Source organism: Barbatula barbatula (genome assembly GCF_947034865.1).
Source record: "Barbatula barbatula genome assembly, chromosome: 20".
NCBI classification, from domain to species: Eukaryota; Metazoa; Chordata; class Actinopteri; order Cypriniformes; family Nemacheilidae; genus Barbatula; species Barbatula barbatula.
Window position 1 is genome coordinate 19,998,043 of NC_136783.1, and position 16,643 is coordinate 20,014,685.

The 16,643-nt window shown below is 37.0% G+C and overlaps 2 protein-coding genes across 4 annotated transcripts; one reads left to right on the top strand and one right to left on the bottom strand.

Moving 5' to 3' along the window:
• Positions 1-529: 529 nt before the first annotated feature.
• il17rc (interleukin 17 receptor C) lies at positions 530-7,677 on the bottom strand. 2 transcript variants are annotated; one of them, XM_079482663.1, is made up of 17 exons: positions 7,556-7,677; positions 6,838-7,175; positions 6,183-6,399; positions 6,052-6,113; positions 5,898-5,943; positions 5,704-5,804; positions 5,264-5,369; positions 4,842-4,883; positions 4,326-4,444; positions 4,136-4,192; positions 3,974-4,028; positions 3,551-3,774; positions 2,519-2,575; positions 2,381-2,426; positions 2,159-2,254; positions 1,604-1,642; positions 530-1,499 (listed from the first exon to the last, which is right to left on the bottom strand). In XM_079482663.1, exons 2-17 carry the CDS (start codon positions 6,943-6,945, stop codon positions 805-807), a joined length of 2,070 nt encoding a protein of 689 aa, XP_079338789.1. In that variant the 5' UTR covers positions 6,946-7,175; positions 7,556-7,677; the 3' UTR covers positions 530-804. The 2 variants fall into 2 exon arrangements, with proteins under 2 accessions (XP_079338789.1, XP_079338790.1); XM_079482664.1 differs by lacking the exon at positions 7,556-7,677 and having other exon boundaries at positions 6,838-7,339.
• Positions 7,678-9,126: 1,449 nt separating this feature from the next.
• On the top strand, positions 9,127-16,574 carry LOC306909078 (inter-alpha-trypsin inhibitor heavy chain H3-like). 2 transcript variants are annotated; one of them, XM_079482455.1, is made up of 22 exons: positions 9,187-9,305; positions 9,834-9,997; positions 10,119-10,223; positions 10,310-10,472; positions 10,548-10,658; positions 10,739-10,867; positions 10,982-11,098; positions 11,326-11,494; positions 11,594-11,704; positions 11,941-12,122; positions 12,197-12,376; positions 12,462-12,589; positions 12,679-12,869; positions 13,010-13,048; positions 13,151-13,189; positions 13,286-13,330; positions 13,732-13,749; positions 13,832-13,999; positions 14,090-14,264; positions 14,485-14,630; positions 15,316-15,400; positions 15,550-16,574. In XM_079482455.1, the coding sequence occupies exons 1-22, from the start codon at positions 9,231-9,233 to the stop codon at positions 15,662-15,664; spliced, it is 2,655 nt and encodes an 884-aa protein (XP_079338581.1). In that variant the 5' UTR covers positions 9,187-9,230; the 3' UTR covers positions 15,665-16,574. The 2 variants fall into 2 exon arrangements, with proteins under 2 accessions (XP_079338582.1, XP_079338581.1); XM_079482456.1 differs by lacking the exon at positions 13,732-13,749 and having other exon boundaries at positions 9,127-9,305.
• Positions 16,575-16,643: the final 69 nt, after the last annotated feature.

Consider the following 16,643-nt stretch of genomic DNA (forward strand, 5'->3'; position numbering starts at 1 on the left):
CACATTCACCTTTCCTTGACCTATCAAGGGAAACTCTCGGCCCAGAGAGCCCCGCCTACTTTAAATCCCAGACGGTACTTATATGGTCATTCTACGTGTGTTTTCCCTTCAGTCATTTGACGCTCAAAACCAAAGTGCGGCGACGTCGCGTTTTCGCTTCTCAAATGACGCGTTTACTTATAGACGTGGGTACAGCACACGATCAAACACAGATGAAGCTGTCAATAAATCTCAACGTTTATATATTAACTTTCTTTTCATATAGCCTATTTACATAAAATACATTTACAACAATTAAGTGTAGGTGTAAAAGTTACAACACCTGAGAAAATACATTGAGACCATTTAAGGTTCCTTGGGATGTTCTTTATAAAGCTTAACTCTTACTTTACTGTTCAAACGTTTACTCGTTTGTGCTATTTTTCCTTAACATTGTTAACTGCTATAATGATAATGACTCTGGTATAATAAATGATTATCGTGACATAGACTGTACTGCATGTCCGAAAAATGGAATCAACGGATAAAACATTGTTTCCTCATTTACTCACTCTCATGTTACTCCAAACCTGTATAGATGTATTTCTTATGAAAACACAAAAGATATTTGAAAGAACAATGGTGACCAAACAACACTGGCATCAATTGTCTTCCACAGAAGACAGCCGTACATATTTTGAATGACATGAGTGTGAATGAATGTTTTTTTTTTAAGTAAACTCATATGAAATAATATCGTTCATCAAAAAGGAGTTTGTTGGGTGTCCGAGTTCTGGTGTATAGACTCCACGACGCATGACTGCTTTATAACTGTTCCTTTTTCAGGTAAATGTCTTCCATGTCCAGGCTAAGTGCATCCTCCTGAGTGAGCATCGATTCAGTCCTCACTCTTTTATCGTCGCAAACATTCTCCAGTCCTCGAGACAGCTTCCTCTGAGCTCTCTTCATCCACCACATCATCTTCAACTTCCCGCTCAGGCTGTTTGGGCTTTCCGAACACAGTTCCCCAAGCAGTCCTCGACACTGTGAGGGGAGTTTATACAGCGGCAAGCCCCTGAACAGCTCCGGCACGTCACACTCCTCATTGATAAGGTGTTTGGTGTTGTCTAACTGCACGAGAACAAATCTCTGAGGAGCGCCGCCCTTCTGGTGGTCAGCTAAAATGCAGCCTAAGGCAGCGCCCAAAACATCTGAGGAGCAGGCGGAGACGTTTTTGGGTATCTTTTCCTTCCCTTTCTTGTACATGTTCAAGTAACACTCGGCATACTGGAGTGCTGATGGTGAAACCATCAGAAGAACTTTGCCTCCGTGTTTCTGTACGTGACTGAGTTTGGAGTGGAACCAAGGTGCCGGGCCCAGAGAGCCGAGCTCAGTTTGATTACAAAGGTCTAGAAACACTTCAAAGCCCAGCTCAGAAAACATCTGGCCCAGTTTACACACCAGCCGCTCTTGGTGGTCGGTGGCAGATGAATGAAGCAACAACACCTGTCCCCTTGTATCTAAATAGAAATGAAAACAGGCGGTTATAGATCGATATAATTATAAGGGATGGTTTACTTTTTTTAAGAAACCCTTAAGTCTTCTTTACATAAAGAAAGATTACCTTGAGAATGACATTGTCCCTCCCATCCACTGATCCACCCTGAAAAAGAGACACAACACAATGTAAATTACATAAGAAGTCATTGTGTAAGTTATGAAAAAATATGAACATGCATTATACACAGATCAGCGCAGAAATACGCATTGAGAGAAAGACATGAATAGATCTATTTAGAGCAGGGACACGAATACAAGACGAACACAGAGTCGGTCAGTCCGATGAATTCCTGTTTTTCTTGTGCTCATACTGTATGTTCTCTCGGGGCTCTGAAAGTGGACTGGTCAGACTGCTCAGGGACGGCACATATCATCATTTCCCTACAGTTCAAGACATTGCTTGTCTATCGGTAGTTTGCTTGCATTAACATATATAGGGAAATATAGAAGTGCTATCACAAATATAAATTCTGCATTTTTCCCATGAAGTTCTCTAGTCTGTCCGTTTGTGTTCGTAGTTATTATTATTATTTTATTTGTCTGAATATTTTTCGTTTTTTTTCAAAAGGAACAAAATGAGTATGAGGACAACAGCAGGTTATGCCAAACAAAAACTTACATTTGAGTTTGCTCACAAGCAGAAGGATGCCAAAAACTGTCAGAAACACAATGACCAGTGCCAGAGGAATAAGAAGACCCCAATACTGCCGTTCCGCTAAAACAAACATCGCAAAAAAAAGGTTAAACTTATTTTGCTTTTGAATATCCTAACACACAAATCATTGTAATCAAACGACACGAGACAGGACATTTATTATTCATATTTGACATAATCTCTTACAGGAAACTTGACAGTAGTGGTGTGGAAGTTTTCCATCAGCTTTAACCTGAAAAACAAAAACAATGGATCATCTTGTCCGTGCCTACTTTCTGTGTAACACCTGAAAAAATGTGAAAAGAATGGAAGATAATATCATACCATCACACAGAGCTGCTGGTGATTCCGAGACTTGATATTCACAAAACTGCCGGATGCCTGAAGAGAAAAACGTTGGCATGCAATAGCTTTGATAGGATCATCAGTGCAAACAACTTTTGTACAATCTAAAACAACTATTGGCTCTAGCTAAAGAAAGCTTAATATTTCATTTGACACCAAAGAAAATGAAACTGTGCGAGACAGTTAAGCGAGTGCTGAAAATGGCACCCAGAAAGATTTTATATTTCTAGGATCAAATAAAAAAGAAAACATTTCAATGTAAATTTTCAACAAATGTCTAAGCAAGATTATATCTTATATAATCACTTCCAGTGCATTTCTTAGATATTGTAAGTTGCTTATAAAAAGATCTAAAGACTAAGAACTACATTTTTATTTCAACTGATTGTAATTTTCATTATATACTTACTTATATATAGTACATATTTTATATATACAGCCGCAGAGAAAAACTAAGAGACCATTTCAAAATTATTTACAGTTTTTATAGGTATGTGTTTAGGTAAAATTACCTTTTTGTTTCAAACTGTGAACGAATAAAAACATTTCTCTCAAATATTAATTAATAATACAGTTTTGTTTTTGCATTTATTTGCAGAAAATGAAAACTGGAGAAATAACAGAAAAAAATGCTCTGTGTTTTATCAGATCACCAATACAGCCAGTTTTTACTTTTTCATTTTCACTTTTAAACAATACAATAGTAATATTTTTACAGGAAACGTTCAGACAAACCCTGGATTTTTGCCAGTCTTTCACATTACTGTTGGATGACTTTATGTCACTGAGATTTGTTTTTATTAAAATTCAACAGACACTGGACTGGAATGACCCGATACATCTAGAAATGCTGTTTAAAAGAAAATTTGTAATGGTCTCTTAAATGTTTTCAATGGCTGTACATAATGTATCCTTATACTTACTTTTCATGTGAAAATGAATATGCTCGGACTTACTATTTGAGAACACAAAATAACACAGCTTTATATACAGTCACAAATATGTATTTACCCACAACGTTGTGGCATTCTCTTCCCACTGTGTATCGTTGATACACCGCTGTCTGAATCCATGAATCTCTGTGCATTTTCCATCAGCTTGGACCTGACAGGGCCACAGTTCAGCCTTGATCCTGCAGGGAGCTGATAGATTCCAGCCCAGCACAGGCTGACCATCATATGTCTTAGTGTGGTACACCAACACGGACACATTTCTCAGGACATTTTCTTTAAACTCTGTAGGGGAACATTTTGTTGAGGACGCGGGTTAAACGTTTTCTGCCACACTCTTAAATTATATTTTTAAATGTGAGCGTTCCGCAATGGGATGCTCTGGTTTGTTGCCAGGGCATTGCTAAGCCCCCGTCCTCTGGGGGTATATTACTGCACTGTGATATTTTTGACAATAGCTTTCCTAAAAACCATGACTGTTTACCTTGATTTTGTTCAAAGGGACAGTATTCCACACGAGCTGATCCTTGTTTCCAAGCCTACACAATACACACACCCAAACAAACACACGGGGCGATGTTAAATCATAATAAGTTTAGCAAGAGTTGTTTTGGGTGTTTATGTCATTGACAGAAAGCTAAAGTACCTGAAAACATGTGCAGTCTGTGATTAACTCCAGTGGAATGATTTTACTTTTGAGAAGCTGAGAAAAAAAGTAGCACAAGTAAACAAACAGGTATGACGAGAAAGGAATAATATGTCAAATGAATTGTTTGTATCTCGCATTGGCACGTAGGCTTCAAATTATATTGACAGCTGTGAAATGATTTACTCACCCAGCATTTTCCTTCTTTTCCCCGTTTCATGCAGAGCTGTAGTTCAGGAGCATCTCCAGCCTCATAATTCACCTTAACCAAACCATCCTGTTTGTCAACTACACAATCGACCCTTGGACCTAAAGAAAGACGACACAGCTAATTGAATCTGTTCTTTTATCGCTGTTTGTCTTACACTAGAAAAACAAATGTCAGCGCTGGAACCAAACTGCAAAAAGGACTCAAGTTTTTTTCTAGTTCTTTAAGAAGCATGCATGTATTGCGCTTTTAAGAATCTAGAAACCAATACATTGACCTGAAAACTAAGGCAAAATCTTCAATGCTCTCTCATTGTTGAGTCTGGCTAAACATTTCAGCTAAATAAACCAAATGTAATGTATGTGCAACACTTTAATTATTTTGAGTCCAAATAATATTTGGGATCCACAAGGCTTCTAAAATATAAATAACCACACAAGATATAATCCTGTGTTCTGTGGCGATTTACATTTCATAAAACTGCTATTTCAAACTTACCTCTACACTCCTTTATGTGCTCTTGAAGGGGTGACGAACACACTGCCAGATGACAAAGATTACAATGATCATCATTCTTGTGGATGAAGGCATCATACAATTTTCTTTTATATACTGTATACGTAGTTCACAAACAGGTTTGATACATTGTTGCATTTTCAACTACATGTTACCGATGAGTCGGCCAATGATCTTGGCATTCTAAGATACTAAGATTCTAATCCTTTAAAATGATACGCAAGCATACCTCTGACTTTGAATAAAACCTGACCCTTACTCATACAATAAATGTGTCATTTTTCTTTTGATAAGTACTAAAAGAATAGAAAACTCTGAAAATAAAAGTTGGGGATAATAACACTAGATATACTTTCAAATCGAATTACATACAGTATAGTGGTCCTTGAAAACAATGGCTGTACCTGTTTTTAATGTTGGAACGTCAACTTCAACCGACTGAGAGAAAGATGGGACAGAAACCTTAATTTTTTTCCCAAAGTCAACATCATCATACTCCACCAGAGAAAGCTGGACAACACACAGACAAACACAGTATGCTCAAATAGAAAGCATGTTCATGTCACAAACGTTATGCTTGGTTGGTTTTCTTCACCAATGCTCACAGGACATTCTGTTTTAAAACACAACACGAGTGAATAAGTAACATAAACATTACTCGAGAAAAAACGTATTTCAGTTTCTATTTTGCATCATTTCAATCCAGCGCAACTTTATATTTAAATGATATCATCAGGGTAAGAATTGAAGTTTAAATGGACATTAGTACATGTTCTGTTTGATTTCGGCCATTATTAGGAGAGCAAACATGAAAGAAAACGTTCACGAACTGGGAGACACTTACATTAAATGTGTTGTGACTGCTAGCAGAGGACACTATGACGTATAATATCTTGCACGATGTTGGAAGTTTTTCGGCTGAGTTGTAGCATATTGTAACAGCGGCTACATAAAGAGCAGATACAAGCTTTTAGATATTCATTTAAGATTAAAAGTACACACGGGTAACTTAAGGATATGTGAAATTCGTCAATGTACCTGGTATGCCTTGATAACCCAGCTGATCTTCACAGAAAGGATCATCCTTATGATAAATAAGATGAATTAATGAAGGATCACAGTTTATTACAACGGTACTTTATGTCATGAAATGACATCATGCTGGTGTTTGTGCATTCGGGAATTTACTAACGGTTGAACTGTGACCTCTGGATGTGTCGTCTGGAAGTGGAACACATCCTGAATCCCAAGCTCCTAACATTAGAAATGTCAGTGTAAAGATTTGCTTTTCTGTGTACTACTACTGTAAATTTAGAGACAGACCTCTGTTGTCGTGGGCATATCCAGATCCGTCTCCATCCTCCTGAAACTCAGAATCCGGGCTAAAACTCAACTGGATGTTGATCCACAAACACGGTTTGCAGTGTTCATCATAACAGCACAATTTAGGCTTGACTGTCAGAGAGCACACGTGTACAGGACCACAGTGCGCACCACCAGTGAGAGAAATTGCAGGTTTCACGTTGCAGTTTAAAAGACCCTGGAAAAATAAATGATTATTATCAAACAATGGGAAAATCATATTTGGACAGTAATCCACATAATGCTTTGTTTTCCAGAGGCCCAGCAATTCGTTGATCTTGAGTAGCCTATACAATATACTGGTTTCTTTTTGTTAATGTTTGTGTGTGGGGTTTTTTGTAAGAAGGCACTCAGATGTTTATCAATATAAGGGGAGCATAAGAAGAATAGATCGCCCCTATTTTAAGAATATAAATGTAGCCTAGATACCTACAATAATACAAATAAATAATTGTAAATATGATTACAAAAAGTATTATATTTTCCCACATCTTGTTACTTTTATTTGTAGGCTAAACCAATAAAGATGTACGTATGACATAATACATTATTTATAAAATATACAAATCAATATGAATTTAATTCAAAAATGGAAAAAGTTGCATGAATACTGAACCTGAGGACAGATGATGTTGTTTTGTGGGTTGTGTGTAACTTGTTCAAGTGAACACACAAACCCGCAAACCGATGAGACCATACAGAGTCTCCACCATGACAACCCCATTGCGCAATAGTTTCGATTTGGCTTCCAATAGACGATTAACAAGATCCCGACGATGGAAAAGAGCAAAACCCCCACAAATAATATCCTTCTCTATTTCGTTTCTTATGAGGTCACAAGAGAAACACAGTCCTGATAGACACAGTTCGGATAGATTCCGAGTCCTTCATCCATTACGCCACCGACCAGGAAGCGCAAAAGCGCAAGTTTACGCAGCATACTGTCCCGTTTTTCTGAAAGAAACGACAAATTCATAAGTATCCCCCCATTGTGATGATTTGTTTTCTGTCCAAATGGATTGATTTAACTGCGTCTATACGATAAGCTCCACCTGGACAGACTTTAATGCTCAGGTGTGCCTCACGTGGGTGTTTATGAATCATGTTCGCACCTCTCTGTGGATTGCAAGACGGTTATGTCCTATCCACACGATTTATCCAAACACACTTAAACGTATGAATGCCATTTGTATGACAAAATATAAACAATTGCATTCATGTTAACTGAACGAGTGCGTCATAAATACAATAAGCGACACGAAGTAATATAAGTTACAAACCACGACCGAATATTGGTAACAGGACTAAACTAAATGTACAGTAAGGATACTTACTGCTTGACAACGTGTGAAGCACTGGAGACTGTGTGTTTTACAACTCCATAGAATGACATACTGGCATTGAAACACATTAAAGGAAGGTGTGTTGGTGCACCTGAGTACATGGGAAACGCGCTCCTCCCAGTGAGACCTAAAACACACCCTGACTAACAACACTGACAAACTAACACACACACACACACACACACACACACACACACACACACACACACACACACAAAACTCTGTTTAGAAAACACTGGGCCATTTCACCCGAAGAGAAACGTGATGTTAATATTTTACTGGTGTGTAAAACTGTAATCTGTTAGGTGCAAAGTTCATTTTCTAAAAAGTTCTCAGCAACAATGAGTCGGTTTATCAGCATTGTGTGTTGTTCTGTATCATAGCGACATATTAATCATCTGTTATGACCACCATCCTGAATAAGAAACAATGAGATCACTCATAATGCACATTATTCATTTTTAGGAGACTGCAATCACTGCAATAAGACAGTTATAAGATGATTGATTTTATCTCACATTACTGTAATGCACATATTAATGTACACACGTGTATGACATACGCAGACTATACGTCTGTTTTAATTTGTTAACATTTGCAATGTTTGATTTAAGTCACCACTGGTTTATGTGACCAAACCAACTTCTACAACTCTTGCTGTAGAAATGTCTCGGGGGTAAAGTCTTTCTTAAGGAAAAAAAGAAAAGAATAGAAAGGAGATCTGAATAAGCGAGTTGGGTAGCATTCTCTGAACGAAGTTTCCGTTCTGCCATAGACCTGCTCTGTGGGATTCCTCAAATGCTTTGAGTTTTTCTATGAGAACACATAATATTATCTTACATAACTTTTCAATGGTGCATGACTTTTTTCATGGAATGCAAGCATGATTTATGATTTATGTTATTCAAATAAGTCTGCTTTATTTGTGATGTTATTAAATGGCACAATGCATTTGGAGCATTACATGTTTTTAAACGGTTAGGTATATATGAAGAGTTTGGTTCCAAAATAAAATGACTCCTTATTAAAAAAAATCATGTTTTTCTATTGTGCGTTCTAATTCATATCAATCAAAATACAGTTGTTTTGTTTTGATTTGAGCCATAATAACTCAAAGAAAACAGCTTATTTACACAAAAACACAGTTAAACATGTTAACATAATAAAAAACAAGATCTTTGAATTTTAGAACACTTCTTTATATTTGACCAAACTCTTCATATGTAAACTCAAACTACTCTGTGGGGAAATGATTGGACACGTAAAAGAGCGTCCCCTGCAGGCAACATAATATTGCCACTTTATTAGTGACAACCTATTTGTAAGTTCATATTAACAATATAATATTGAAAAATTCAACCAACAGAAAAAAAGGTCAACGGATGTCACCTCAACTTCATCAGACCGGTTTTTGATTATCAGCAAGAAAACCCCAAAACCTATTGCACTGGTCCTTGTTTTTATTTTTCCTCATTGTGACTCACAAAGTAAAAGGAAATGTTCAACCCACACCAATTGTGCTTTTCTGTGATGTTCACCAGAGGATGTTATTACAAATATCTAAAGGGGGTTGTTCCTGCATCCTGTCAATACAAGCCAATAGCATTATCTGGACACGACTTTAAAAGCGGTGAGGTCAGAGATCTTTTTATGTTTGTTGGTCACGATGGATCGAGCAGTACTGAGAGTGATTTTGCTGGCCGTCTTTATCATCTGCGCCACTTCAGATCCTGTAAAGAAGGTGAGGTTGAAAGTTCACTTAGGATGTGAAGTCATTAGGATTTAGGTCAATGTTAAATTCTACACCAAGTTTTTAGTGTACAGAAATGGAGAAAGGCATACTAAAATGTTCGGATAAACATCACGGTTGAATGTTCTTAATAATATGTTGAAGTAAAATATATATTTATCACTTCACAGCATTAGACCTAAACATACAATTATTTTTCTTATTTTTTTTCCACGGATTTGAACTACTAACAATATTGCTCTCCAATTTTAAATAAAAATATTGTTCGCACTTATTTGCAGAAAAACTGGTGAAAATAACACTTAAGATTCTCTGTATTTATACAATATTACTCACTGCAGGTGACTCAACAACACCAACGGTCACAAATCTTATTTGTCTTTTAGGGCAAAGACCTTTTCTCCACGTAATTTCCGAGCAGTAAATATTTGAGCAATCCCACGCAAAAAAGAGGCGTAAAAGTTGGCACGGCCAATCATTGGGGACACTTAAACTATATGTTTTGATTTCTCAACACAGACACAAAATGTGGACGTTTACAGTTTCCACATTAACTCTACTGTGACCAGCCGCTACGCCACCACAACCATCACGAGCCGAGTGGCGAACAAACTGAATGAATCTCAGGAGATCCTGTTTGAGGTGAAGATACCCAAGAATGCCTTCATCAGCAAATTCAGAATGTGAGTGAATACACAATAAAATGACATGTTGTTGAAGTAAAAACAACTTCCATATTTAACTATACAGTATCGGCAACAGTAAACCAAACTGATATATTTATTAGTGACTGTTTTTCCTCAGGATAATAGATGGAACGAGTTATGATGGAGTTGTGAAGGAGAAAGCAGAAGCTCAGCAGCAGTACACTCAAGCAGTATCACGAGGACAAAGTGCTGGACTCATCAAGTACTAAAACTACACGTACATCCATGAAATCTGCGTGTTTATAGGATTATTAGTAGTAATATGATGGCTTGTGTTGTGTATCTCAGGTCTGTTGGAAGGACTTTAGAAGAGTTTAAAACATCAGTGGCTGTGGCCGCTTTCAGTAAAGTCACATTTGAGTTGACCTACGAGGAACTGCTGAAGCGTCGCCTCGGCAAATATAAGCTGCTCATCAATGCCCAACCCATGCAGACAGTCACAGATTTCAAGGCACGGCCAATATAGACACGTTGAGAAATATAGACGAGGTCTAAAAATGTCTTATCTATTCTGTCTTTATTCCAGATTGATGTTCACATTCATGAGAAAACAGGAATTTCTGTCTTGGAGGTGAAAGGAGATCTGAGCTCCGATGATCTGACCAACGCCATCAAAACAACCAGAGCAGACAAAGATGTAAGGAATCGATTGTTCGTCTGATATTTTCATTATTCTTGAACACTTCACAGAAGTTACTAAATGAGCAACTATTTCAGGCATGGGTGACCTTTTACCCCACTCGAGCCCAGCAGACCAAATGTAAAACTTGTGATGAAAACGGACTGAACGGAGATCTGCTCATCACATATGATGTCGAGAGACACAATCCGAACGGAGAAATGATGGTGAGTTTTTTTAATACAAGATGTGTGAAAGACAAAAAGAAATGTGTGTTAACGTGTGTCCTTAAATGTGAAAATTATGAATATTATTAAGAGCCTACGTTTGATTTTTCTCAGGTGTCAAACGGGTATTTTTTACACTCCTTTGCCCCCACGGATGTTTCACGCATCGCCAAAAACGTGGTGTTTATCATTGACCAAAGTGGCTCTATGCACGGCAGAAAGATGGAGCAGGTAAATAACAAGGACTTAGCAAAGAATTCAAATTTTAGTCTATCATTGTGGTTTCACTACAAATAAAAGCAATAGCTAAAGAATAAAAAGATGTAAGATGCCAGCATTTGTGCTTATATGAACCTGAAAATCAAGGTTATGCATTCTTTCTATTGTTTGAGCAAAGCTATTCTATGAAAAGATTTCCCCAAAATCCACATGTTGTGATTTAAATGTTTTTTCTTCAGACTCGCTTGGCACTGCTGAAGATTTTGAATGATCTTTCTGAGGACGACCATTTTGGATTGATCACCTTTGACAGTAGAATTGATTTGTGGAAGCGTGAACTCCTCAAAGCCACCACAGCAAACCTGGAGGATGCGAAAGCTTTCGTGAAGAGGATCACAGATAGAGGAGGTGAGCCCCTAGCATAGACAATATACACCTGTATATATATTTTTAAAACATAACAGTGACAGTCTCCATTCCAATATATAATATTTTCCCTTCCAAAAGCCACGGACATAAACGCTGCAGTGTTAGAAGGAGTAAACATGATCAACCGGCATCCACGAGAGGGCACCGCCTCCATCTTAATCCTTCTGACTGATGGAGACCCCACTACAGGCAATCCTTCACTGGCCACATTCAATCCAAACAGCCTATTTTAAGAATTACAAACATCCACAAGACAAGATTCTATTCATTTAACAAGTTTCTAATGATTTAAATTATCCATCAGTGTTAAATTTAGTGAACGCACATTTTGTTGTGTAAATACTGTTTCTTTTCACCTACAGAATACATTGTGCATCCCTGCTTCTATAAGCATCTAACTCTAAAAGCCTCTTCTTGTCCAACAGGTGAAACCAACAAGGAGAAGATTATTGGGAATGTGAAAGAGGCCATTGGGTCCAAGTTTCCTCTCTATTGTCTTGGTTTTGGATATGATGTGAATTTTGACTTCCTTACCAAAATGTCGCTGGGAAATAACGGAGTTGCTCGCAGAATTTATGAAGATTCTGATGCCGATCTGCAGCTGCAGGTGCAATACAGAGAATCCACTTTAAACTCATGTGAATTTGAGTGTATTTTACTCTTTGTTTGTTTGGTGTGTAGGGCTTCTTTGATGAAGTCGCCGTCCCGCTCCTCACTGATATTCAGCTAAATTACATCGGTGTGTCAAATCTCACCCAGACCAGTTTTAACTTGTACTTCAACGGCTCTGAAATTCTGGTGTCGGGTCAGATCACAGACAACAGTGTAGAGAGCGTCACCACTGAGATCATCGCAATTTCCGTAAGATTTTACATCTATCAAAAACATTTGGGATGACATCATTCATGATGATGATGTTGAACAATTTTCTTCTATTGTCGAGCAGAAAGGCAGTAAGGTGACGTATCGTGACACCGTAACGGCAAAAGATGTTTCTGACGTCCAACCTGAACATGAACATTTCCTGGAAAGACTGTGGGCCTACCTTACAGTGAAACAACTTCTGGACAGACTGTAATACATATGTCTAAGATCTCATCTTTATTTTTAAGATGGTTCAGATGTTCTGTTATGTATTATAAATCCTCTTTCTTATTTCTCAGGGTTCTTCTTAAAGATCCAGAAAAAGAGACTGCAAAGAACGAAGCTCTCAATCTGTCCCTCAAATATCAGTTTGTCACATCTCTCACCTCTATGGTTGTTACCAAACCACAAGAAGACCAAGCTGAAGTCGCCGACAAACCCAAAGAGGGAGAAGCACCACACAGACCTCCAGTACCTGCTCCACCTGCTGGTAAGAACGAAGAACTGAAAAATCACTGTCATACTCGTCTGTCATGCTTCAAAATAAGCACATCTGGCATCACAAACTGCTTTGTTGCTTCTTTTATATAAACAGTACCAGTAACACTTTTATTTTTACTCTTTCGGTAGCACAAGGGTTTTCAGGAGGAGCTTCTTATAGTCGCACGGGTAAATTAAAACAGACTAAAACAGTTTCTCAATATATAACATTGAACATACAAAGTACATATATAAAATAAAGAATACATATTTTTTTTCTCCTTTATTAAGGCTACCAGGGTAACAGACAAAAAAGCAGTCGTCTTCTAGGTAAGTTAATGATGAATTAGATACTCAACTCAAAATTATGTTATTATTGTCAAAACAATCGCTGATGTTTTCTGTACTTTCTGGCATTATAAAAAGCATATCCAGCCAGAAGTTATCCTCATCCACAAGGAGTGTTAAGGGGTAAGATATTTATTTGACTTCCCTTTGAATGAAAACAATAATTCAAATCGTGTATTATAATGAATGAATGAACGATTGCAAATTATAACTAATAAAACAAGTATTTTCATTAACACTCTTTGTTTCTCTATCGGGCAGAAAAGGTTGATTATGATTACTTCTCCTTCTCTGGTACACCAACTTATTTTCCTTCTTTAAAGTAAATCTGTCTAGTATTTCTTTTTCGCGTTTGCACGTAATTAAATTACCTGATGGTAAAGCTACAGTATCTCCTTCATAATACAGAAACCAATTATAAAAAACAGTATATCGGTTTACATGATCACAACAATCATTTATTTAAAACACATTTTCACCTTATGTTTGCTAACATAGCGTCTAAAACATATTTTCCTCTGCAGATATGCACTCTGTGGCAGGTACATACAAAATCTTTCAATGCCAACATTTATTTTGCGTGAGATGATTGAAGTTTTTACTCTAATCTGCATTGTCTCTCAGCTTCTGTTCCTGTAGTTCCTGTAGTTCAAATAGTTCCTGTAGTTCCTGCAGTAGTTCATGTATTTCTTCCTCATGGTTTCTTGCTGCCTGCCGACGCTCAGTCTAGACCACTTTGTTTCGGCCTTACTCCTCCTTACAAACTCAAACTGCTGGAGGACTCTTCAATAGGTCAGACAATAAGAAATATTTCTGGTGCATGTCAATGTATGCTTGCTTCATTTATGTTTGTTAAGTCTTCTTCACTGCGGCATCCTATAGAGTTCTCAATGAATGGAGAGTCCAAGACACCTGGATATGGATTCAGTCAAATTGCCTTTCATTATAAAAAGACCCATCATCTGATAGTAAACACAACGTCCATCAATTACCATGATGACCAGGAGAATGAGGAGTTATTCTGGGGACATAACAATACCGGATTTAACAAACACGGGTAAATACATTTCTGGTAAAGTAGCCATATTTCAGCTGTGGCATTTGCAGATGGCATAATTCAAATTTGAAACCAGGAAGCTACTATATTATACATAGTATGACCGTAATGCTTATAAATCTGCATAAAATAGTACTTTATTAACACCATGGAAATGTGTATGTATAACAGAGAGTTTTAAAGAATTTCCTAAGCATTTTGTACGTAATTCTACCAACAGCGTGTCCGTGTTAATACTGCCCTCACAAGTCAACATCACCATGGGGGATTATATTATCAGTGTTCTTATTCATAAGAATGGGGATCCGTTTTTGTGGCCTGAAGTTGAGCAATATCCACAAGGTTCCAGCCCCACGGGCATCTTAGGTGAGCTGGCAAACTAACAATTTACTCCGTTAACATTTAAAAAGGTCTTTTACTAAAACTGGTGAGGACCTCGACCCCTCATCCAGAAGAGCTGGTGGTGCTGCGTGTGACTTAAAGTTCACCCGTGCCATGCCATCCCAGATGGGTTTGAATTCCTTTCTAAGCTGAATGCAAATGTTGTGTTATCTTCTTACTGAAGCGTACAAAATTCTTAAAACAAAATTGTAAGGGTTTATTACTCCAAAATGAACTACATTTAAAAAATCTCATTTTGGGAAAAAAACTCTTCATATGTAAACAGTATATTAACTTATTATTATTATTTAATAGTAATATTTAACGGAATAGGTCTGGACCAGTGTTTACAAATTGTGACATGGTCTGCTTTTTGATGCTTGCCTTATTTACTATTTACGTATTATGTGAAAAAATTATTTAACTTTTTTTACTGAATGTGCAATTATTTGTAAATTTCTTTCCAAATTTGGATGTAAATAACATGAAAACCTACTTTTACATTACAATTTTTCTTTTCATTTTCTGTCACCCCAGCTGCGGAAATATGACCTTTTCTTTACAGTATATACATTACTGGATTAGCTACAACACTTGTTTGTCACTCTGATGATTATAAGAATGTAAAGAAACACTATCAGAATATGATTGAATGTATTTTTTATTTCAGGCAAAGCAATTATTTCATATGAGAAGATTAAAGGATCCAGCGAACCAACTCTAAAGATAATGGACAAGGAAGTGAGACCGTTAAGGTAAGATACCTTACAACCTCCTAAGAACAGTGAATTTGCTTGACAAACATACTTTCTGTGTCGTGTGTTTTTAGAACCTTGTTTTATCTTGTTTCTGTATTTAATTGAATGTACTGTATTTCAATAAACGTTGTGTCAATTTAATATAGGGCTGATATGAGAGACTACAGAAGGACTTCTGCTCCTGTTGTCAGATGTTGGTGTGTGCCGTTTGAAGCAGTGATGAACGGAACTATTTCTGACTTTACTGTTACTCAGCTGTAGAGTTCATAGTGACAAAACCATGTTTTCTAAAATATATAGTAGTCCATTTGGTAAGTTTGATCACACCTGGCCTATCTTGTATCAAATTCTATAATGCACAATAAAATTCGATAAGTACTACGAACTTGCATTGGGTTTAGACTATTCATTCAGATTCATTTTAGCTACATCATTTGACATTTACAGTAGCAACGCCTCTTTAAAATGGATTTAACACTCTATTCTTTGGCCTGTTTGTGACCTTGAAGATTCCTGACATCTCCTTGTCAAGCTTCTTCAAGTTATACTCTTACAAAATGTTAATTCAGTAATGTTTACTTGAACATTACATAAACAACATTTGGCATTAGGACATTATAACATTCTGAACCATAAAATGTCAACGTAGGAAAAACATACCAGAACCCACATTACATCCCCTTGCTAAACCATTAACTACTAGGAAATCAACATAATGTGGATTTTGAGGTTGTAACTTGTCTAAAGAAGTATGTATTTTGGTGATTTCCCTGTTTAAGTGTTTCTGAAAACAAACTGTACCTCTTGTGATGAACAATTTGAGTCTGCAACTGTATCCATTATTCTGGTAAATCGCTACTGTCCTTCTGAAACCTCCATATTACGTGACTTATTTTTTGCCATAAATGATTAGTCACGCTTTATGTTTGTCACTGCAAACATCTAAGCAACAAATAATATTAAAAGTGCTTGTCAACTTTGACACACCGTATTTAATCATTTTAAAAGTACAGTGTTTATTTTCCACTTTCTGAAAAAAGCGAATTTGGACATCCAAGGTTTTGGAAGGACAGTGACGAAATATAACTGAAGCTCTTCTAACATGACTAGACTGAAGAACCAGAACACAAGTGCTTGTTTTTATTTGCTACAGTAAAAGTCTTAAATCATGCAGACCTTTCATATCATCAGTATGCCTTCAATGGAAATGCTCTATAGAGGCTTGCGCCAAATTAGGTTT